The sequence below is a fragment of the Protopterus annectens genome, chromosome 7.part0, assembly GCF_019279795.1.
Source record: "Protopterus annectens isolate FY-2018-M chromosome 7.part0, PAN1.0, whole genome shotgun sequence".
Classification (NCBI taxonomy): domain Eukaryota; kingdom Metazoa; phylum Chordata; order Ceratodontiformes; family Protopteridae; genus Protopterus; species Protopterus annectens.
This window is the reverse complement of record NC_056739.1, coordinates 430216679-430241457: the sequence shown is the minus strand read 5'-3', so window position 1 is coordinate 430241457 and position 24779 is coordinate 430216679. Positions and strand designations below refer to the sequence as shown.

General features: G+C 39.3%; 1 protein-coding gene across 1 annotated transcript in view; it reads right to left on the bottom strand.

The window, feature by feature from the left end:
- Positions 1-15396: 15396 nt before the first annotated feature.
- Positions 15397-24779, bottom strand: part of CD68 (CD68 molecule) — a 183994-nt gene continuing 174611 nt past the window's right edge. Inside the window, exons 6-7 of the mRNA XM_044077011.1 lie at positions 20626-20790; positions 15397-19477 (exon numbers count right to left, since the gene is read on the bottom strand). Of these exons, the coding sequence (XP_043932946.1) occupies positions 19335-19477; positions 20626-20790 (308 nt within the window). The 3' untranslated portion in view covers positions 15397-19334. The remainder of the gene's footprint in view (positions 19478-20625; positions 20791-24779) is intronic.

Below are 24779 nucleotides of genomic sequence, written 5' to 3'. Positions count from 1 at the left end.
ATAAAGGCTCATTCTACCAGATCTATGGTTACTTCTGTAGCATTTCATTCCAGAGCCTCTATGGATGATATCTGTGCAGCAGCCACATGGGCAAGACCTCATACCTTTATCTGTCATTACAAATTGGATTTGGCCTCCAGGGGACGAGCATCTTTTGGTTCTATGGTGCTCAGGAATATCCTTCCTTAGGGCCACCCAGGACTCAAGTAGCTGAGGACTCGGTCCTAAAAGTAATTAATGAACAAAGATTTACAACATTAGGTAAAGAAGTTATGTCATACCATAACATTCCATCTGTGTTGTAGATCTTTGTTCATTCATTACTTCCCGCCCTCCTTCCCCCTGCCTGGACTTCTGGTGGACTTTAGGAACTCCTGGTTAGGGTATTTGCTCAGACAGAACCTTTTACTATTTTTCTATTACTACGTCTATTATATAGGGGTGGGCAAACTCAATCTGGAGTAACTAGGAGAGGGGTATTATGGGTAGGTCTTAGCTGAGAGTTTTTGGCTGGAGTGAGCTTGGAAACAGCCGTATCGGTTCCAAGGATGGAACCGAAGTCCTAATAGTAATGAATGAACAAAGATCTACAACACAGATGGAACATTATGGTAAGACATAACTTCTTTTTTTCATAAGTACTCTAAAAGGAAAACAATATTTTGTGTCTATGTTTATTATAAATTTTAAAAATAGCGACAATAAAATTTATACAGGGCCAGCAGTGCCTGTTATACCAGTGACAAATGTTTCATGCATTATTTTCCAAGTAATCCTTACTTTTCAGAATGTTATTGTGAAGCTTAAAATGTACACTGGTGGGAATTTGACTCCTCTGGGCTTCACTCCCCACCCTGTCTCCATTTAATTCACCTTAATATAATTACATTTATACCTTCCTATACCTATATTCTGTCTCACCAACTTACTCTGTACATACATCACTTCCTGTCCTTCCATTTCAGTAACAACAAACTGACACTTATTACTCTTTGGACCTCCAAACACCACCTCCTCTCACAATATATGTTAACATCCTTCTCTTCATAAACAATGCATTAACTATAACATTCCACTCTTCCATTTCCCTTAAATTAGTCTCAGCAGCCCACCACCTTACCTTTCCTTATGTGTCACATTCACTAGTTCTCACTACTTAACACAACTCAATTACACTATCATTTATCTTCGTATCTCCAGATGAAACTACCGACAGCTTAGTCTTGTCCTCACCTATTTTCATATCATTCTCATATCCCTTTACTCCTACTTATTAATTATTGCATACCTGCAGGTGATTTTTTCCCTCTTCTCCATCTAATGATATCCTTTCACTTCTTGTATTAAGTGGCAGACAGTATTTTATTATTCCTTTTATCCCACAGTACTAGAATTTTTATTCTCCTTTTAAGTAAGCATGTCATATAAGTAAGTTCTTTCATCTTTCACTACAATTCTTCACAGCGTATCTCTGTTCCATCAGTTGTCATCAGATTCTTGTATTCATTAGTTAATGCAATATCTGCCACTTCGTCTCAGCAAAGATGTTCTATCTTTTAACTACTGGCTACAAACTGTCTCTTACCTCATATTTTCATTTACAACTTAAAACTAATAATTTTTTCTTCCTTACCTCCAAAGGGCTTCCCTACAGTATTAGTATCATAAAGAAGCTACTTTTTCCAATGCCTTCTTCTAGAAACATTTAAGTCCATGTTATTGTAATATGTTTGTGATTTAATTCCTAGTCAGGCATACATCATTACAAAAAAAAAAAAAAAAAAGGAAAATAGGGCATCAGCATTTCTTCCCTACTATATTATAATCCTTACCTCACTACGTCTAACAGACCTTTATAATTCTGGCATACTGTGCATTGCTAAATATTCTACCAAGTATAGGAAGTAAGTTCATCCATTACATAATTTCAAAGTACATCCCCGATCTTCAACATCAAAACTTAAACTTACTTGCATACTTATTCCTTAAATAGTATCAAAATCAAATTGTATTTGTGAAGGAGATGTTTGTTTTTGAAATGTAACCACAGGTTGCCCTGCTGGAAGAGAAAAGAAATGTACAAGCACTATTGTAACTATTTAAATGCATATATTTTAACAGTGAAAACTGGAATACAGGAGGTTAACTTCAGTCCAGCAAATTTTAAGAAAATATCTAAAATTAAATTACTTTATAGACTACGCGATAAAGGATGGTATCTTTCAGTTTCCAGTGCAGCTAGATACATGGAGTCTGTGGTGATAACATTTCTGTATTGTCTTTAGGGTGAATTACTAGTCTTGAAAGCATGAAGGAATGCAATTGTTTTATGACTTCCAGCATCTGCCAAAGATCTGAGGTCTATGTATTTCACAGGTAGATGCTAAATACTGCCAGTTTCCAGCATTGGGGGTTTTGCCTGGCAACTAGAGTGAGATGACAAGAACTGATGTCATTCTGCAACCTATCCCAGCAGTAATATTTGAGATATTAATTTGAAAAGTCTCTTAGTGAGGCAGGGCATTCTGCATTCTGTCTTGGACCTGACAACAACAAGAAGATTAATTCACCTTATCTGGCTTGCTCTAATGAAGTAAGTTTCTAGGGAACAGTATAATTCTCTTAGATACAGTCAGGAATATAGTGAAGTTTAGTTTAGATATTTTCTTTATTTGTTTGAGCCTGTACTGCAATGTTATTTTAAATATTTCCTGTGGTTTTGAACTCTGATGTCACTGTGAACATATATTTAGTATTGTCTTGTTCTTTTATTATTTATTATTAAATATATTTAAACCTTTCATTGTGGCTGATCTGTGTAGAGATATTTAAGTTTTGAGAGTACCTGCATGTTTATTTGGTGACACTGTGTGGGCCACTCCTAATAGCCTAGCTCTTGGTCATATTACCATTTGTGTTAATATTAATATTGCACAGTAAGATTGGACAGCCTTTGTTAAGGGTCTTAAAGTAGCTGATAAGGGGATGTTCATCATGTTACCCTGCTGCAGTCATCACACTTGGGTTATCCTGTCGTCAGGTGGTCCCGCAGTCGGCTGGAATTCCAGTCTTGGTCCAGCGTCGGTTGCTGTCGCCTCATCCCTGATGTCAGTGCGCCAGGGGTATATATATTGCAACCGACGCCATTTTCTTCAGTCTTTCTTGCCGCGTGGTGCCCGAAGCAGAAGCAGTTTGCAAGTGCCGGTCGGCCGACTCCTGAGATTGTCGAATTCGAATTTCAGACTGAAGTCTTCTATAAAGCTAAGTACCCCATTGGGGAAACTTTTCTTGCCTCAGACCGATGTCAGAAAAAGTTAACAATTGCATTTCTTGTGGGAAGCAAATACCTCATAAGGATTTTCATTCTTACTGCGTACCTTGCCTAGGCCCTGATCACGACGTCACTTCTTGTCGGTTTTGTGCTAGGTTTAATAAGCGTACTATTAAAAGACGATTTGATTTCGCATGACACTATTTTGGTAGAAAATTTATCTACAACATGCCATCGGAGCTACCGACTACTGGTGTGCACAAAAAACGCAGGGATAAGGACCGACAGCCCAGGCCTAAGAGAGATTCCGAGGCCTCGGTTGATCCAGTCTCCGGTTCTCCGGTTCTCAGTGTGGCTCCGACGCAGCCCCTGACTACCGCAGATCTGGAACCCGAGACCAATACGGATATTTTGACGGAATGTACTAGGCCGACGCAGCCTTTTACTTCAGGCCCTTCTGACGACTTAGCTTCTAAAGACATCGGTGCTACAGAAACTCCATCGGTTTCTGAAGGCGTTTTCAGACCAATGACTCTCACCATTAAAACGTTTTCTAAGTCGAAGACTGCTTCTAAATCTAAAAAGACTGCACTTCAGTCTCTTGTTCAAGGCCCTATGCCTAAGAAACAGATGCTCAAAATGGCTGAAGATTTGATTTCTCTTATCAGGGGTTCACAGCCCCCTCCTGACAAAAGGCCTAGACAAGAGGAAGATTCTGCTTCCTCTGAGCAACTGTCCATTTATTCGGATTCCTCTGAGGACCAAGACTATTCCTTTTCTCCTTATGAAGATTCTGATGCTGAGGACTCTATTCCCTCAGCTTCTCCTCCTGAGGACTACTCTTTTGGGGAAACTTTACACACTATGAGAGAACATTTTCACTGGGAAGGTCAGGACTACTCTGATTCCAAGAAAAGGCTCAGAGAGTTTCTTTTACTCCCCCAACACAGACCTCTAGCCATCCCACCTGTTTTGGACATTGTGGATGATGTCTATTTAGAATCCAGTTTCAACCCAGACTCTCTTCCTCCTGCCCCGGCTAAGCCTGACAGATACTACAGAGTACCTGATTCCCACAAATTTCTTTACAAAAGCCCAGTAGCTGACCCAGAGACTATCTCCCAGGGTCCCAAGGGTGCTAAGGCTTCTATGGCTAAAAACCCAGTACCTTCTGAGAGGGATTCCAGAGCACTAGACAGGTGGGGGAAAAAGGTTTACACCTCAGCCACATTAGCTATGAGGGCACTAAATTGTCAATTTCATATGCTTAAGTATCAGCAATTTCTAATCTCTCAGTTAAAGCAAAGGATAACCTCCCTCCCCCAACAATCTGAAATGAAAGAAGTACATGATTTGTTGCATGCCACTGAACAGGTGGGCAAACATACCTTACAATGTGGGTTTGATTCTTTGGAGGCCTCCTGCAGAGCAGCTGTCACTGGATCGGTTATACGTAGGCATGCTTGGTTAAAGGAACAAACTCTGCCTGATCATGTTAAAGCAAAACTACTAGATGCTCCCTTACAGCAGGATGTTCTTTTTGGAGTTAAAGCAGAAGAAGTTTTAAAGAAAATGGAAGATAAGGCAAAATCAATGCAGACAGTCAAAGATTTCCTACAAGTACAACCCCCTCGCTTCAGCAGAAACTGGCCAACAAAAAATTGGTCCTTTACAGCTACTGACAGACCACAGAGGGGTAAATACAGGCACCTAAGGGGCAGAGGACAACCACAAGCCCAGTATAAACCTCGCCAATGGGGCACTACAACACAGAATGGAGAAGACAGGTCTCAACCCACCAGAAGGCAAACTCAATGACTTGCACCTCATCTGGCCAAGCAATACTCTCTTGACAGCCCCCTTGGGGGGAAAACTCGCACTTTTTACAGACAACTGGCACATGGTCACAAAGGACAAATGGGTCCTAGACATAATTTTATGAGGATACAGATTCCACTTTCACACCTTGCCAATGAAAAGAGGAATGCCAAACCTGCCACAAAATCAATGGGCAGAGGCACAAAAGCAAATTACAGCTCTCATGGACATGAGAGCCATTCAACTGGTACCTACACGAGAGCAAGGCCAAGGATTTTACTCAAGGCTCTTTCTAGTACCCAGAAAGGACAATGCTTGGAGACCAATTCTGGACCTTTCAATTCTAAACACTTACTTACAAGTTCCCAAATTCAATAACACTACAGCAGCTACTTCCCATGTTGGGCAAGGAAGCATGGCTAGTAACGTTGGACCTCAAGGAGGCATACCTGCATGTCCCTATCAGACAAAGTTGCAGAAGATACCTCCGTTTCATTGCAGGTTCAACCCATTATCAATTCTCTGCACTGCCCTTTGGCTTATCTACTGCGTCCAGAGTTTTCACAAAATGCCTGGCACCAGTAATTGCATACTGCAGACAAAGAGGAATTCAAATATATCCATACCTGGACAACTGCCTCATCCAAGCAGAAAACAAAGACATTCTCTTACATCATCTGGCCTTTGTGAAGCATCTACTAAATTGTCTGGGGTACACAGTAAACGAAAAGAAGTCAAAACTAGTACCCTCACAAAAAATGACATTCCTGGGTGCCAGCTTGGATACAATGGCCCAGAAGGCTTATCTTACACCAGACAAGCAACTACAACTGACTCAATATTTCAAGACAATGGCAACAAAGACCCAATTAACTGCAAGAAAAATTCTGCAGGCTTTGGGCTTCATGGCATCTTGCATACTAATAATACCATTTGCAAAACTGCATATGAGGAAATTACAGTGGTACCTAAAAAGCGTATGGTCTCAACACAGCCACAGCTTGGACACAATGATATCTCTCATTCCCTGCCTTCAACAGGAATTTCTATGGTGGTCACAGGCATGTCACCTCAACAAGGGTCAGCCTTTCACCTTGCCCCCAACCAGGCAAACTATCACAACAGATGCTTCAGACTACGCCTGGGGGGCACACATGGCAGGACAATGCATTCAAGGCCTATGGACTGCAGAACAAAGAAAACTGCACATAAATCAAAAAGAGATGCTAGCTATACAGAAAGCTCTGACAGCCTTCAGGGATCTACTACATCCAGGACAGCTTGCAATAAAGACGAACACCACAGTAATGTGGTACATAAACAAACAAGGGGGCACACATTCCTACCCTCTTTGCAGGCAAGCAATGATCTTATGGAACACAGCTCTGGCCTACCAAGTCCAGTTACAAGCTCAATTCCTGCCAGGACAGAAGAACACATTGGCAGACGACCTAAGCAGAAACATCAAAGATCCCCACGAGTGGAAACTAGACCCACAAATATTTACAATGATAACTCAGAAATGGGGTCGTCCAAACATAGACCTGTTTGCCAGTCCTCAAAACTATCAACTGACAAAATTTTGTACAAGGACATTCCACCATCAAGCTTGGAAAGTGGATGCTATCTCCTTCAGTTGGAAAAACCTGACAGCATATGCCTTTCCTCCATTACCTCTCCTCACAAAGGTTCTTTTGAAGGTCAAAAAGGAGAAACCATGACTGATTCTCATAGCCCCAGACTGGCCATGCCAGCACTGGTACCTGGTATTGAAGAATATGGCTCACAGCCCACCATGGATATTGCCTCAAATACCCCATTTGCTCATGCAACAAAACAAACAGATTCTACACAGCCAGCTCAAAACTTTAAATCTGGCTGCATGGCAAATCTACTAAACATCCAACCAGGTCCTCTTTCACAAGCAGTTCTGGATGTTATTCTGGAAGCCAGGAGGCAGTTCTGGATGTTATTCTGGAAGCCAGGAGGCCAAGCACCAGGAAGTCTAACTCGGACAAATGGAAAAGGTTTTGTGCCTGGAACCAAGCTAAAGGCCAAGACACAACTCAGCCTCACATGCCTCACATTCTGCAGTATTTAGCTGAGATGTTGCACAAAGGACTTTCCTTTTCCTCGGTTAAAATCCATGCTTCAGCTATTTCAGCTCACTACGACACGAATCCACCTTTATTTTCAAATCCTCTTTTAAGGCAGTTCCTCAGAGGGGCAAAAAACATTAGACCACCTAGGAGAGCTCCTACACCAACATGGGACCTCAACTTTGTTCTGGAAAAACTAATGCTACCTCCCTTTGAACCAGCTTTCTCTGCAGACCTTCAGTTCCTATCTTGGAAGACTGCCCTGCTCCTGACAATAACTTCAGCTAGGAGAGTCTCAGAACTACAGGCACTAATGGCAGTGGAACCTTTCCTCATTTTTCATCAAGACAGAGTTTCTCTATGAACTAATCCTTCCTTTATGCCTAAGGTGGTTTCTAGTGTAGCTTTAAATCAAACCATCCACCTACCCACCTTCTTCCCCAATCCACAGAACAAAGGTGAGAGACTCCTGCATTCCTTGGACATTCACAGGCAGCTTCGTTACTACTTGGATAAAACTAAGGCTTTCAGAAAAACTGACCAGCTCTTTGTATCCTATGCTACAGCTTCTCAAGGGAGGGCTATATCCAAGCAAACCATTTCTAAATGGATAGGTCATTGCATACGGTTCTGTTATACCCATCATGGGAAACCAGTTCCTGCTACCATTAGATCCCACTCTACCAGGGCAACAGCTACCTCTACAGCCTTTCTCAGGGGGGTTCCTACCAAGGAAATTTTAGAAGCTGCAACTTGGAGTTCTGTACACACCTTCACCAAACACTATCACTTACCTCTTTACTCTAAGTTTAGGGTGGGCTTCACTACTGCAGTTCTGCAGAGCCTTATTGCCTCCACTAACCCTCTATGATACCTCCCCCCTACCTTAGCTTTGGGATTCAACCCAAGTGTGATGACTGCAGCAGGGTAACACGATGAACATAGTACAGTTTTGTACCCACCATAAATGTAGATGTTCGAGTGTTCACCCTGCTGCAGTCCAGGTTACCCTCCCTCCATCCCCTCTGATCTACTGGCTAAATCTCTGCTATGCCTTACTGATGTATTTGCTTATAGCTGAAGGGATTTTGTGTTTGTGCAGTGTTCACACCATTTGGTTCTAATTCTGATCACCCTTTTGGGGGCACCTGACATCTGGGGCAAGAAAAACTGAAGAAAATGGCGTTGGTTGCAATATATATATCCCTGGCGCACTGACGTCAGGGATGAGGCGACAGCAACCGATGTCGGACCAAGACTTTGGAATTCCGGCCAACTGCGGGACCGCCTGACGACAGGATAACCCAAGTGTGATGACTGCAGCAGGGTGAACACTCGAACATCTACATTTATGGTAGGTACAAAACTGTACTTTCTGATGGCAGTGGTAACTACCTTATAGTCTGGGCAGAAAGGGGCATAGATAGTAAACCTGTGCCAACCTTTCCCAGGGGTGTGTGTGTGTACTCAGCTACTTGGGCAGGGACACGAAGCACTGGTTGGACAGAGAGAGTGTTGGAGGACTTGGCTTGGAACCCTGGCTAAGGACTCAACTTTATAGCTGTGCCAGTGGGGAGACTTACTGTGGAGCTGGAGAAGGAGGGAGAAACCAGCCCCAGACTGACTGTGGCCTCTGTGTATTCTTACGGGAAATTGCACTTGATGCAGAGAGTTGCATCTGGAAATAGTGTGTGTGTACTTGCTATCCTCCCAATGTACATCCCTCACTGGTGAGGAGTGAGGCTTCTTGATTAGATTAGGCTTCACTTTACAGGTAGTTTGAATTATTACTTACCCTCTCTGAGGCCTTCACTGATTTCCACTGATTGCCTCTCTGGTTTCTTTGCATTCCACCTAGTTTACACCCCTTGTGCTATCTCCCTCCCCCAATACAAAGTCTATATTAGAATCCTGCTGAGCATGGAGCCATCTTTAAATTTCTAGTCTCCCATCAGGACACAAGTGCTTTCAGCAATTACATTCTGCTAGCCGGTAAGCCATTAGACCTCAGGAATTTGTTTTAAAAGTGTTCAGATTTGTAAAGTAATACTTACTTTTTTCTCTTGCCTTGGTTGGCTCTGGCTCTGCCCCGCTCCGTTCGCCCTCGCTAACGCTCGGGCTCTCTCCGCTCCCCTGCCCTGCCCCCTATTCCCTCCTGCCCCAACTACCTCTACATTTATAGTAATCATAGCCACACCCACAGCTCACCCTCACATCACCTCCACCAATCACAGCTGCTCAAGTCATATCACGTTAAACCTCACCAACTTGCTCCACACAAAATACTCCCAATCACTCTCATTCCCACTAGGCATTTTTTGCATCACCCACATTACTTCCCCATCCACATATAGTGCAACCCTATAATTCCTATTCAGACCCCCCCACATAGAAACAACATAAGCGTTATAACCATGACTATCACACAACTAAATCTAGTCTTTCTTCTCATAATTCTTTACAACACCACAAGTTATCACACTAGCAATATCCCTAAACTTAGTAGCACAACACTGCATTATGCACTCTCATACACAGACACCACACATTATAATAATATCTGCCCACACTTATTCAAGAACTACATAACGGACCAATTCAGAACTAAACACATATGTTCTCATTCCTACTCCAAAAAAACACAATACTTTCTCACACTCCTCACCAAACTCCAACATCTGTATAACCATTTTAACTCCAGGCTCACTATAAGTGGGGATATCCACCCCAACCCAGGCCCAAATCCATCCTGTCCAACATAAACTGCTCAAACACAAATGTCAGAACATAACACCCCAACTTTCTTCATCCCTGGGCAAATCAACAACAGCAGCAAAACCAACCATCTTTTAATGCTAAATATTAATATTAGAAGTATCAAAAATAAAATACCCGAACTCCAGGCCACAATAGCACACTACTCCCCAGACATAGTTGCTTTAACAGAAACCTGGCTAAATAAAAACATAGCTAACTCAGAAGTTCTCCCTACTGGCTACAATATCATTAGACAAGACAGACCACTTCGTAAAGGGGGTGGAACTGCCTTACTCTACAAGTCCAACTTAACCGTCCGTCAATTACCAAACTCCTACCCCTCCCCCAATAATTAGGACATACTTATCTCACAACTTCAACTTCACCCTAAAAAGGTCATCACCATAATTGTGATCTATATTCCACCTGGTAATACACCTGCTAGCCTTGAAGACTTCTTATCCTGGTGTTCTTCCACATACTCACAAGAAACCCTTATTCTGGGGGACTTCAACCTAGATTGGTTCACCTGTATATCAGAACCACCAAGTAATCTAATAAATCTCCATGGCTACCAGCAGCTAGTCCAAATTCCAACTAGGTGTGATAAAAATCTAAAAGGGAATCCATCCTTGACTGGGTCCTAACTAGCAACCCCACATTGTACCCTCACACAGGCAGTCTCCCAGACACCTTTAGTGACCACAACATAATATACTTTATACGTAGTAGAACAAGCATATGCAAAACCACTAACTATATATCCACTAGAAACACAAAAAATTCTCTCCTGAGGTCCTCAACACTTTACTGTGTAACTGTGACTGGACCCCCTAAAACCCTCCCACTTGACCAGGCTGTAGCATATTTCAACAAAACATTTCTACAACACCTAGACACTGTCGCTCCATTGCAAAATCAAGGTTAGAACCTCTACAAACCCATGGCTCAGTAAAGAAACCAAACAAATCCTCAAGTCCAGAGACACTGCCTGGCGTTACTATCAAAAAACAAAGAAACACAAACCCTAACTAAGTACCAAGAACTGCGCAACTGCAAAAAATGCATTAGGCTGGACAAAAATCCTACTACACAAAATTACAAACTAAATACCAACACAACCCGCAAAATTTTGGCAAAATGTAAACCAGCTACTAAAATCCACCCAAAAGGCTACCCCAAACCAACCACCCTGACACAAAAGTCCCCATTGAAACACAATTCAACTCCCACTTTGTGAACTCAATTCTATCCTTAGTATCACAGGACAGTTCCTTCCTCACTATCCCCCCAACACAAATAACACTAATACTAGCTTTACCCTCAAAACAGTTTCCACCACTTCAATCAAAAGCATGCTCTCCAAACTAAAAACCTCATCAACAGCAGCCGACCTACTCCCCAGCTATTTCTTGAAACTTACAGCAGATGCTATTGCTATCCCAGTCTCCACTCTCATAAACAGATCAATTGTTGAAAACTATGTGCCCAAACTCTGGAAAATATCCTATGTTACACCCATACATAAAGGCGGGACCTCCACTGAACTTAATAACTACAGACCCATTGCTTTACTCTCCCCTGGCCAAAATCCTAGAAAAATGCATCCATACCCAGATGCTAAACTATCTCCTAGACTGCAACATCCTGTCACCTACTCAGCATGGTTTCAGACCTGCCCATAGTACCACTACAGCTCTCCTCTGCTTCACAGACACAGTAAACCGTCTCAAAATGAAGGCCTGCAAGTGTCAACTCTTTTTGGATATGTCCAAAGCATTTGACACAGTCTCGCACCAAATCCTGCTAAACAAACTAAACCAATATCATCTATCTAATTCCACTCTTACCTGGTTCCAAAGCTACTTAACTGACAGGTACCAAGCTGTGAAATGGGAAAATTCTCTCTCTCCTCAGCTGCCCATAACTATAGGAGTCCCACAGGGTTCTATCTTAGGACCACTACTATTCACAGTCTTCACAAATGACCTCCACACCTCCACACAGCATGCATCTATAATTCAGTATGCAGATGACACTACCTTAATCTGTGCTGCACAAAACATTCCCACCCTCCTGCAAACAACTCAACTAGCATTCTCTGACATTGAAAACTACCTTACCAAAGCCCAACTTATCCTCAATCCAAAGAAAACTCAGCTTATGATTATAACCAGTTCTAACAAAAACACTAACAGTCAATTCACTATCTACTCCACAAATGCTACTCCAATTGCTCCAGTGGCACAGGCTAAGCTATTGGGTATAACCATAGACTCCCACCTAAAATTTGATAGTCATCTGAACTTAACTATTAAAAAAGTACATGCCAAACTGGGGTCACTCTACCGTATCAAACCATTTCTTACCAACAACACAAGATCAGCCATTGCTCGCTCCCAACTTCTATCCACCCTACTGTATGCATCTCCCATTCTGACTAATCTCAACAAAACTGAACTAAGCAAAATGGAAGCTTGCTATAACAGAATTGCCTGTTTTGCTGCAAATTGCTCATATAGAACTCATCACTGTACTGCTTTGAGACAGCTCCACTGGCTTGAACTGCCCAACCTCCTAACCTACAATCAGCTCTGCCTCTGTCATTCTATCTATTACCTCCCCAATAAGTGTCCTGCCCTCAAAAACCTAGTACAACATCACTCAGCCAAAAGGCCTCTTAGATCATCAAGCAAACTACTACTAGAAGTCATGAACAGCTACAATAGCTTTGGAGATGCACTATATAGTAGTTCAGTGACTAAAAAATGGAACTCTGTCCCTACTAGCATTCAAAACACATCATCCAAAGCCTCCTTTAAAGACCTCATCAGGCAACATCTTAAGCAAAGTTGGCAGTGCCATGATTGCTCCCCAGGCTAGTGAAAGCGTATAACATATGCATACTAAATCTAGAGCAATTGATAATAGTTTTTCAATCTTACTCACAAACACTGGCTAATCTACAATGTATGTACTGTACCTGTGTACTATGTATGTATTCTACCTACATTCCAAAGTTCAGCTGTACACCACAAATCTATTACTTACCTTTATGTTTAAAATTAATATCTTTTTTGATTGTTCTCTCCACTGTAACTGTTTGTGCCGCATACCACTGTAAAAACATGTCTCCTGTAATTTCTGTGTATACTGATTATGTCTAAATAACTAAATGTGTCTGTAATTTTTCTTTGTGGAGCTTTTCTCCCCGGGCCTCTGCTGAAAAAGGGCCTTTTCGGCTCAGTCAGACACCCCCGGTTAACAAATGTAAAATAAAATAAAATAAATAAATTACTGGTCCAGTGGTCAGTCATCACAGTATTATTAAATACCACTTATGCTCATGTAACCAAATGAAGAGATTACTAACCCATCTCTACCTTGCTTTTCTCAAAATCAAGTATACCTCATTTCTCTCATAATATGCCCATCAGTTGGCAAACACCTAAATCCTGAACCCCCTACTTCTACTGAGATGTCTATCTCTGCTGTAATATATCAAACTGAATATCTAAAAATCAGATTACTTAACATCAAAAGCAGTTCATTAAGTGCATAGTCTCAGAGCCCTAGATTCTTCTAGAATATTTCTATATGTTGAGCACTGTAGAAACATGGCTTAAAGATCATTTCTGCCCATCTTGGTACATGCAGTAACATTAGGAAAATACATGCCAAGAAGGTTAAGAATCGAGAAGGCGGTCCCTGATAAATTCAGTATGTTGAACTCTTTCATCCCAGCTGTTTTAGACTTCATTAGAGCATGTTAATGAAAAAAGCAGGCAGTTAAATGTATTCAGAGTATCACATGATTATTTGCACATTTTGAATAAAATGCTTTATTTTTTTAATGAATGCACAAAACAGTATGTGCAATAACTGACTTTGAAATAAAAAATATATGTGAAACTTTTCAAACTAATGATACTTAGGGAAAAACAATCAGAACAGGTGAAGAATAAAGAGGTCTCTTGACTGGCCTTAATATAATGAATTGACTGATGCTGAGGGCTGTTTGCTTGTAACTACAGATGCAGATGACATAATAATTTGTGGTATACCAGAACACTTACACAGTCACCAAGGTCATGTTCAGTAAAGAAAAACAGTGTTTTCTTTTTTTTTTTTTTTTTACTTTTGATAGTATATACATGTTCATGAAAAGTCTCTGTGAGGCCTTTCTTCCTTAAAAACTTTAATAAATAGCATGATGCAATGTAAACTAGATCACTGATAAAACGATAATAGTGACTGCTTACTCAATAAGTTCTATTCATATGTTAAAGATACAATGAAAATCCTTCAGTAATAAATCTGCACTAGGAACAGTGCTTACAAGAATCTGTACCTTTCAGATTGTCTCTATGACTATATTTTGAAGACAGACACCCTGTCTCAACCAAATTTTTTAAGTGAGCACCTCAATAGGGCATAAATCAGTGACATTGGATATTTCCCTGGTACGTTGGCTAAAACAGTTCCAATTCTCATCATTAATGATATCTTAGCTGAAAAATGTCCAAAGAAGATATTTAAAAAACATGAAAAAATATACAAGTACTGGTAGGTGTATCAGTCACATAGTTTGTATTAGTTGCTTATCTACTTAAAATATTAGATAACCGGGTCCCTTAAAAATTCTCTCTTTAGCAATATCCATCACAGTATATATATATATATATATATATATATATATATATATAGATAGATAGATATAGATAGATATAGGTATAGATATATATTTAGAACATACTAACCATCTGTCATGCTGCAATAAACAAGAAAACTATTTTTGTTTTTTATAAAATAAAACATAAGTTGTGCACCACATCTTTGGGATTTGTCTTTTCCTTGACTTAGTGTGATATTGGAGTATTTAATCTGGAGTGTGAAAAGGGGGCCTGCCCCCTACAAAGAAGATATTTTGGTGTTTTTATACGTTGATTGTGAATCACTACTGAGTGATTCCAGATCTTACCCCCTGTGTCGGGAAGCCATGAGGATTTGGCACTGGGCGATAGTTTCCAACCGCTTTCTTATAGCAATGCACATTCCCAGGACTGAGTGATGCTATGTGACTCAATGACATTTCAATCAGACTTCCATTTGGAGGTCTCTGTGATGTAATATATGTAAGTCACAGCATGTTACACCTGTTAAGTTTGACTGTCATAAACAGACACACATACATGAGTGCGTGCGCACACACACACACACACACACACACACACACATGCACATATACAAAGAAAAAAATGGTACACATTATTCCAATGAATTCCATTCCATATGAAAATATCCACTTTCTTGATAAAATTATATTTTTATTAATAATCTTGTCACAAAAAAAGTCCATACCCCACATGGATGATGTTAAAAATGTCAGCCATGTTATTTAATACAGATAATATACTTAAATATGGTACAAAATACAAAAACTACATGAAAGAAATGTCAATTATTTTATTTATCTTTGCTAATAGTAATTTCAGGGGAGCCTGAATTCAGGCACAATCTAGAAGAACTGCAGAGCAATTCAATGCAAATAATAACAAACATACAAAAACAGTGATCAAAATATGTTTCAGAAAATTATGAAATGTAGGCCTAGCAGCAGGCATTTTTCTGCTTGTAATATAACATCAAAGTGAAAAATTAAAAAGAAAAAAGCATGCAAGTGTGGCACTGTTAATAAAACAAGAAAAGTAAGTAGATTATTAGTGACAATTTGTACAAAAAGCAAATATAGCTTACAAAAAAAGAACAACAAAATGTAATGGCAGATTACAAAACAGATATCTTATATATACCAGCTCAGTACGCTTTAATAGTCTTTTTGTACAAGAGAAGTTGCAGTTCTGAATCGATTGCTAGTGAATAAGTACAGACTGATGTTGTAATAACTCACTGACAGATAACTGGCAATTAAAGAATTATTTTCATTTTTGGATAAAAGTACCTCTCAAGATCCGTGGTAAAAAAAAAAAAAACCTCAAGGTCTGCAAACTCCAAATGTTACAATCCTAAAACTAATAGTCAAAGTTAGTGTTGTAGCAGTGAATGAGAATCTTTAAGTTATGTATTAAAATTGAGAAGCTACAGCTCTAAAATGTTTGCAGAAGAGCAATGCTCCAGCAAAACCACCACATTTCCACTATTAAATATTAAAATTCCATGGTTCTATAATCTAAGGACAAAGGAAATCCATATTTTCCATAAAAAATCAAGCATTTTATTTTCTCTGACATTGTGAGACCTTAGCTTTGGAATGTTTTTTACTGCATGTATGTGGGGGGGGGGGTTCTGCTGCAATGTGGGAGTGGGGGAATATTTTTTAGCTCACATATATTTAAAATACATTTAAAGTTTACATGATGTCTCACTTTGCAATCATTACCTTCTTAAGTGTTCAGGGTTCTGTTATTTTATTTATAAAATCACTCACTTTGCATTAACAATTCTACTGACATGCCACAATCTTCATAATCTATCAACTATTTTTTTTCCTCAGAGGCAAAATTTATAAATATTTGCTTATTAAAATCAACAATGTTTGGTAAATGTGATTTTTTTTAATTTTTTATATTTTACTTTTTATTCTTTTCTGTTTGGATTTTTCTGCTTAGAATTCAGCTTTAGTCTTCTTCCATGGATCCAGTCTCCTACCAGAAGATGTTTCCCTGGAAAAATAGCTACAAAATTAAACTTTCTGCCTTGCTAGTCTTTATGTTTCCCCTAAAGAAACCACTAATGTCGATATCAGGAAATGTTCCTTTTACTGGGATGTGTGTGTGTGTGTGTGTGTGTGTGTGTGTGTGTGTGTGTGTGTGTGTGTGTGTGTGTGTGTGTAATGAGAATGGCTGACCTACTCTAAATTCAAATTCATGTCTATATTAACATGTTATTTCTGAGTTACAAGGGTCTGTTTTATTTCTTTGTACTTTGTGAGCATTTTATTTTTTTTTACGGAGGCAGAGTAATGATTCACATAGATTTTTCTCAGACTCATCTGAGTTGCTCTGAGTTATATAGCTGACAAATGGAGGCCAAGGGGAATCAATCTGTGCACCACAGGTATCAGCTTGTTAACACATCTGATAAATTATGTTTGATAAAGAACTGCCCAGTGAATTGCCTTTTTGCTAATTTATTTTTCTCAATAAGGACTCAAAAGAAGGCAGCTTATGTTGTAAGAAGCAAGCTCTGTCTAAACACTGCTTGCATTGATGCAGCTGTAAGCCATACACCATTTGTTACTGCAAACTTAAGTAAGAGTGATTCTTTTACTAGGCAGGCATAACTCTGAAAGCCTATCTTTGTAGTTTCTGAGGGGTGACTTTTAGAAATGGGTACAATATTATAGATGAAACAGCCTTGGTAATTAAAAAATTAGAAGTTAGTTTGTCCTTTCTGCTACGGAAGATGTATTAATGCACCCAAGCAGAGGACCAGTCAAACCCACTGCACTATCAGCAGTGCCAAAAGGACATAAGATATATCCACAAATCCAGCATCAGTGAGTGCCAGGATTAAAAAAAAAAACAAGAAGGTTGCCATGATATTAAAATGTTTTGTTAAGAAATATAAAGCAGTTATGAACAAAGAGAAAAAAAATGTCTTACACTAGATATGTTTGTTTTAAGAATCACAAGTAAAGCCAAACACTTAAGTCAAGATTTCATTCCACACTGAAGAGCTTTGAATATTAACCAAATGGAAATTTCAGTAGCAACCCTCTGTTATACAGAGCGAAGTATTTAAGTACAGTTAGAACAGTGAAAGAATGTTTCATTTTGCAAGCATAAAGCAAGATAAGTATAAGACAGTGTAGCTGACTTTTCATGAGTCTATAATGCGAATAGCACTGCAGAACATTCCTGCTATTCTAAAATACACACTTTGCATTCACTGCTGAAGCATCTTTCATGTAGTCAGTGCTTCTGAAATTAGTCTGACCATTTTAGAAACCATATAACGTACCTGCACAAGGGGATGTTCTACCTGTAAACCTACTCTCCTCACCTGTTCAGTGCTGAACTGCCTTTATACCTCTTCCAAATCAATTATCTGTCGTTCTGTCTTAGCAGCTTGTTAGCTCTATTAGAGTATATGCTTATCAGTCTATCAAGAGCCATCTATCCTATACTATGTCAGTCTGTATTAACACATGCTCTCTACTAGCTAGCTATCTAACAGTAATTTCCTGCCTATCTTCTAGCCATGTTCTCTGTATTATTGACAAAACAGATGTTCTCAGGAATGTGTATTAGTCCTGATGTTCATAGGTTCATAGATACATAGAAGGTTACTAGACTATTGACCCAAAGGTCATTTTAAGCTTAGCCTATTACACCCATTATACTTCAAAAGAAAAAGTCTAGTCAATGCCTAAAATTATTATTAGTAATGACTGCCCATGTCCAAAAGGGATGTGGGAGCTATTCCCGGCAGGAATTTGCAGTTTCCCATCCATTCGTTCAGGCTGCTTTTGAACAGAGTCATAAAGGTGCTCTGCTTAACATGAATTGATAGCCTATTCCAGAGAAGTGGCAACCTCTGTGAGATAATTTTTTTTAACAGTCCGTGAGTTTGCTTGACAAAGAAGTGTTTGTGGTTTATTGTTGTGTGGGTAGAGACTTTGCCCCCAGGATCAGGCATCTCTTAATAGGAGAGCTTTCGAATAATGTAATGCAGAGATCTGTAGCGTGTGGTTCTTTGGCTATCACTTGTGGTTCTATAACAGCTTAAACATATGTCTAGCTTTAGCAACAGGACTACTAAACATTTAATAATGCACATTTATTACTGAAATTGGTAAATATTTTTGTTACTATAAACCATTCATTCTGTTATTCAGTTTCTTACTATTAGGCTACACCCACTGTGGCTCTTGAAATGCTTGACTGCTGAAGGAATTTTAAAAGCAAATAAAGGCTCTTTTTGTATTGTTGGTTGACGTACTGAAGCTGAATACAGGTGAAAAGTGTAAAACCTGCAGGAAGACATTTGGATATCATTTTTCAAATGTCAGTGGCATTCTTAAATGAAAGATTATGACAGAAAAATGAAAAATCTGGGATTCATTGGTGACTGTTGTGCAACAAAAGATTTAATGCACATTAAAAATAATGTGTCAGTCATGTTGGCAGAAAAGCATCTGTTTGTAGCCAACACCACTGGAATTGCATCATTCTCCACTCACCTCCACCCCAGACATGCATACCTACAGACACACACACACACACACACACACACACACACACACACACACACACACACGCACACACGCAAACACACACACACGCACACACGCACACACACTATCTCTCTCTCTCACACTCCCGTTTGACTGAAGGATGTTCCTTTGTAGACAGTGGTCACCCCCGTTATAAAGGTGTATAACCCTGGTGACTCCTCTTCCGACCAATAACATACGCTAGGATCACAATGATTATCAGGATGACCAGAACAACCACTATGACAATCGGAATGACATAGTTATTTTTCTTATCTTCAGGGCACTTTTCCTCTGAAAAGAAAACAAAAGGATTGTGGGTAAAACAGTTGTCATATAGCAGCACTAGCAGCAAAAGATGACCCCACAGAAGCCAAGTCATCTTAACATTCTTCCAAACAGTTCTACTGCTGTTGTGACCCTGTTTAATGCTGTCTTACTCTGTGTTCTGAGATTCAGATTACTGTTTGCATTTCACTTTCTGAGACTGCAAAGTCTGGAAAGCTCAAGCATGACTTAGACTCCTGTTAATCCATCTCTACCACTGTGCACCCAGAGTACTTAACAAGGCCGAGTACTACAAATCTCACAGCAAACTGGGCAAACTACATAAAGTTGTATATCATTCCCATTTCTACTGCTGTTAAACACAGAAAAAAGGGAAATCCATTAATCTACAGGATGGTTAAAAAACAATTTAACAGAAAAGGAAGTAAAATCCATCTTAATCAATAGGGAAGTAAATGTACTTGGTCAGCAGTCCTTAGTTTGTGGCAAATTCCGTTTCTGTCTTTGAAACATAGCCAGAGCAGAGCAATAACAACAAACATAACTAGGAGATTAAGTATGAATTTTCTTTTTATCAAGTATTACATATATATTTTATTTGATCACTGCTAGATACAGGCCACACCTGCATACACCCACAGCATACCCATGCACACTTGCAAAAACTTCCTTTGTTTTTCCACCACAACTAAACAAGTCAAAATTATTCAGCTGACTTAACCAATAAATTATGGTAAGGTGTAAATAAAATAATATTACTGCACTCTGCAGGGATGTGATGAGGCATCCAATAAAAGAGTGTCCTTAAGCCTCCAAAAAGTAGAATAATTTCTTACACTTAAAAATAATGATTCTAGGTAAAACTTTTTAATATTTTTGCAAACAAGCATAACAGGGATTTACAGGAGAGTGCAAATTTAATGATGTAGGTTTCTGGCTTGTTATTAAAAAAAATGTCTAAATATATCCATACATGCATTCATGCTCAGACACCCATGTGCACAGGTGTGCATGTTCACACACACACACACACACACACACACACATATATATATATATATATATATATATATATATATATTTGTGTGTATGTACCCTTTCAGAATTACAATTTCATGCATGAGGTAAAGCAGGGACTAGAAAATGACAAATACCTGCTCCAAACTTTCCATCCTTTATGTCATGGGCTTGAAGTTGTACCTTAAAAAAGTTAACAGAAAACCCATCGCTCACGTCCACAGACGTCTTACTGCAGTAATATGACCGTCCTTGTGCTGTTTCAAACATGTGAAGGCTGCTGTTACTAACATTCATTTTCTCTGTTATAAAATAAAAAAAAAATTCTGATAAATTCTGATAAACATGAGATAAACTGATAAATCAATGAGAAAACATCAAGACAGAAACCTTGAGAGCAGAATAGTCATCAGTAAAATGAGGCATTATACAATAATTGCAAGGGTTGCCAAGGTTAAAATACTTTGCACAGTTCCATCAAAAAGAACCAAGGACACCAAAGGCCACATCCTTTAACTGTATATGTCCTGAGAATGTCAACATTGGAATGATATGACTACATCAGCTTCCAGGATAGAAAATGAAGGTAACAAGACCCTTTACAAGATACATCTTTCTAAATGAATCATTTTATTAGTGGCACATAAATGAATCATCTTTAATAAATTAACCATTTTTAATGTGATAAATTCATCCATCTCATAACTTTCAGAATTAAACAACAATGAAGGATTCTCTTTGCCCTGGCTGCAGACTTGGTAATCCTGGGAAAAAACAGCATTTTACCTATTAATATCAACCTGCTTTAGCTCTCTAAGAATAATACCTCACATAACAGACTAAGGAAAGGTTATGTATTAATTTATTGTGTGTATGTTTATTTACCAGGATAATGTATAATCAGAAATTACAAATTTCAGGTGCTGCCCAGGTGTATATAATTGCAAGCAAATATAAATTGAAAGCACTTAAATCTACTAAAATGACAAATAGAATATATAACTACATATTGAAAACAAAAATCACATCTGGGAAGTTGGGAAGTTCTACACATTGCAAAATCATGTGTTTCAAGAACAAAGAGAAGTGGCTGGGGAAGAGATTGGGGGGGGGTGTAAGCAATGTAAGCAAGGGCATTACTGATTAAGTGATGTTCCAATAATGTTATTTATAAGAGGACATTAGACTTTTTACCCTATACAGAGCATCTAGCAACTCAGTCTTTTATTTTGACTTTCTAGTTGGCATGCTTTGAAAAGGTTTCTCTACCTCAGAAAATGGATTCATCAAAACTAAATGAATCAACAGCAAACTTACCAAAGATCGATTTTACTTAAATAAGCAAACCTGTATAAAACATAATTTTCTGATTTGTGAGATTTTTCTGGTCCGCTGAAAATATTTTTTTCTACTACAGAATTTTTTTTAAGAAACAGAAATAAAGGATGCAGTTTCAGTGGCTCCGTTGCTGGCAAAATTAATAATAGTTTTGGAAAACTCACATGTTGTTTATAACCAAGAAATATGAAGACAATGAGTTGGCTTCAGACAATACCTGTGGATAAATATAAAGGAACTTGATCTCATCATAGCAGCATGCAGATGATGCAGTGTTACTACTCGTGTTGCCCTAATACAGTTAGAAGGGTGCATGAAGCAAACAAGATTAAAAAATGAAATAATGAAAATGCCAAGGTGTGATGTGGTAATAATCATAGTATATGTGTGCATCATTTTTTGTCACGTTGCGCATTGTCAGTTCTGCAAATAATCAGAAAACCTTCCATGAGATCCAGGGAATCTCTCGTACACTTGCTACTACAGGTTCTACCTGCCAATTTGCATTTTGATAGTCTTAGCACTGGAGAATGCCATGACACCCAAAGACAGATAGACAGATAGATAGAAAGACAGATAGATAGATAGATAGATAGATAGATAGATAGATAGATAGATAGATAGATAGATAGATATCAAGTCAAAGTCAAATCAAAGTAAACTTTATTGTGATTTAGACCCACACCTCAGTGCAGGCTAAATGAAATTTAGTTGCTTTGAGCTCTATGTGCAGACAATACAAAAAACATTGTAACATTTGTCATGGCACTAGGACACAATTATATTTTTTGTATCTCTATCTGTCAGCAGCACTTAGTATTGCATAGTTGAGACTTGAGCCATATGAGATTAGGGTACTTTCAGCTGTATGGAATGTGACTTATTCATTGAGTTGTTGCACAAAAAAAGTAAGAAGCTTTCATTGAGCTATTGCACAGGTGAGAAGAACCCATCAGCGAATTGATTGCACATTAAAGAGAGAGATTCCCTTCAGACTGTGTGTCTTCTGACTAGGGGACCTGTTGGCTTGCATTGCTACTCAGGTTTAGTATTCTGATAGCCTGAGGGAAGAAGCTATTTCTGAATCTAGTCATTTTGCAATGTATGCTTCTGTAGCGCTTGCCCAAAGTCAAACAGGACAACAGTCCCTAGGCCGGGTGGGTTCACTCTCTGGCAATCTTTGTGGCCCTATCGTGACACCATGCAGAGTTCAGATCCTGTATAGATGGGAGCGTGGACCTGATGATCTCCCTGTTACCTTCAACACCTTTGGAGAGCCTTATGATCAGTAGCTTTGCAGTTCATGTACCATACTTTAATATTGCTTGTCAAGATACTTTCAGTGGTGCCTCTGTAGAAGGTTGTGAGGACCAAAGATGAAAGTTTTTCTCTCTTCATCCCGCGTAGGAAGTGGAACCTTTGTTGTAACATTTTGACAATGTGATTTGTGTTAATGGACCATGTCAAGTTTTCTGCGATGTGCACTCCCAGGAAATTGGTGCTCTTCACCCTTTCTACTATTTCTCCCTTGATTGTGAGAGGAGGGATGTGCCTCATGTTTTTTCCTGAAGTCCACTATTACCTCTTTGGCTTTGTTCATGTTCAGAGCTAGGTTGTTGTTGCACCAGACAATCAGATGTTTCATCTCCTCCCTGTATGCTAGTACATATAGTGTCATCCATGAATTGGATGACGTGATTTGAGCTGTTCCTAGATGTGCAGTCATGGGTCAGAATGGTAAACAGTGGAGGATTAAGAACACATCCTTGAGGGACTCCCATGCTCAGTGTAGTTCTCTTCAAGGTGTTATTGTCTATGCTCATTCTTTGTGGTGTGTCAATAAGGAATTCCAAAATCCAGTTACACATAGGAGTGCTGGCACACAAATTAATCAGTTTCTCTATCAGATGTCAGGGTATGACTGTGTTAAGGGCAGAGCTGAAGTCAATGAATAATAGTCAGACATAACAGTTTGTGTTTTCCAGGTGAGCCATGGATTTGTGCAGTGCCAGCGAGATGACATCTGTAATGGAGCAGTTTGACCGATAAGCAAATTGGAGTGGGTCCAGTTCTGTGGGGAGATTTTTTGTTAAATGGTCTTTGACCAGTCTTTTGAAGCACTTCATTATGGTAGAGGTGAGAACTACTGGACAATAGTCATTCAGGTTGAGGCTTTTTGGGTAGTGGTATGTTTGTTGTGTTCTTGAAGAACTTGGGTACTATGGCCTGGTGTAGAGATGTGTTAAATATGTCAGTAAGAACCATCATCATTTGAACAGCACAGTCTCTTAGCACATGGCCCAGAATGTTGTTGGTCCAGCCACTTTTCTTGGGTTCACCTGGCTTAGAGTTCTCTGAACATCAGTTTAATTGAGGCAGTGTACATCTGTAGTCCATCTTGTTATCCAGGGAACGAACATTGGCCAGTAGCATAAATGGAAGTGCAGACCTGTGTGGGTTGGCTTTTAGCCTGGCATAAATTCTGGCTCTAGTTCCCATTTTTCTCAGTCTTTCAAGTCTTTTTCTTCTTCTGTTTGACCGGTGGTGACTTTTGTGGCCTTTGTGCCATTCCCTTCTTCAAACCTGCTGAAGTAGGTGTTGAGCTCATTTAAAAAAAGATCCTCAGCTCCGATCCGGCCAAAATGCAAAAGCTCAAGGTCTTCAACCACCTCATGGCCTACTCCCTATCCCATGATGCACTGGTGCTTCCCTCAGATCTTATTTGCTGCTGCAACAGATTGTGCATTTCACCAGCTCTGGCCAGTGAAATTTAAGTATTTTTCTTGTTATTATACTTATTGTTAAATTTTTTTCTTTCAAATTTAGCTAGTAGTACTTTAGATTAGTTAGTTGATATAGGAGAATTATCCATAGTGCTTGTGCACTCCTTAGTTTATAGGAACTTTTCTTTGTTGTGTGGCTGTTTTATTAGGCCTAGTTAAAACCTCCCTTC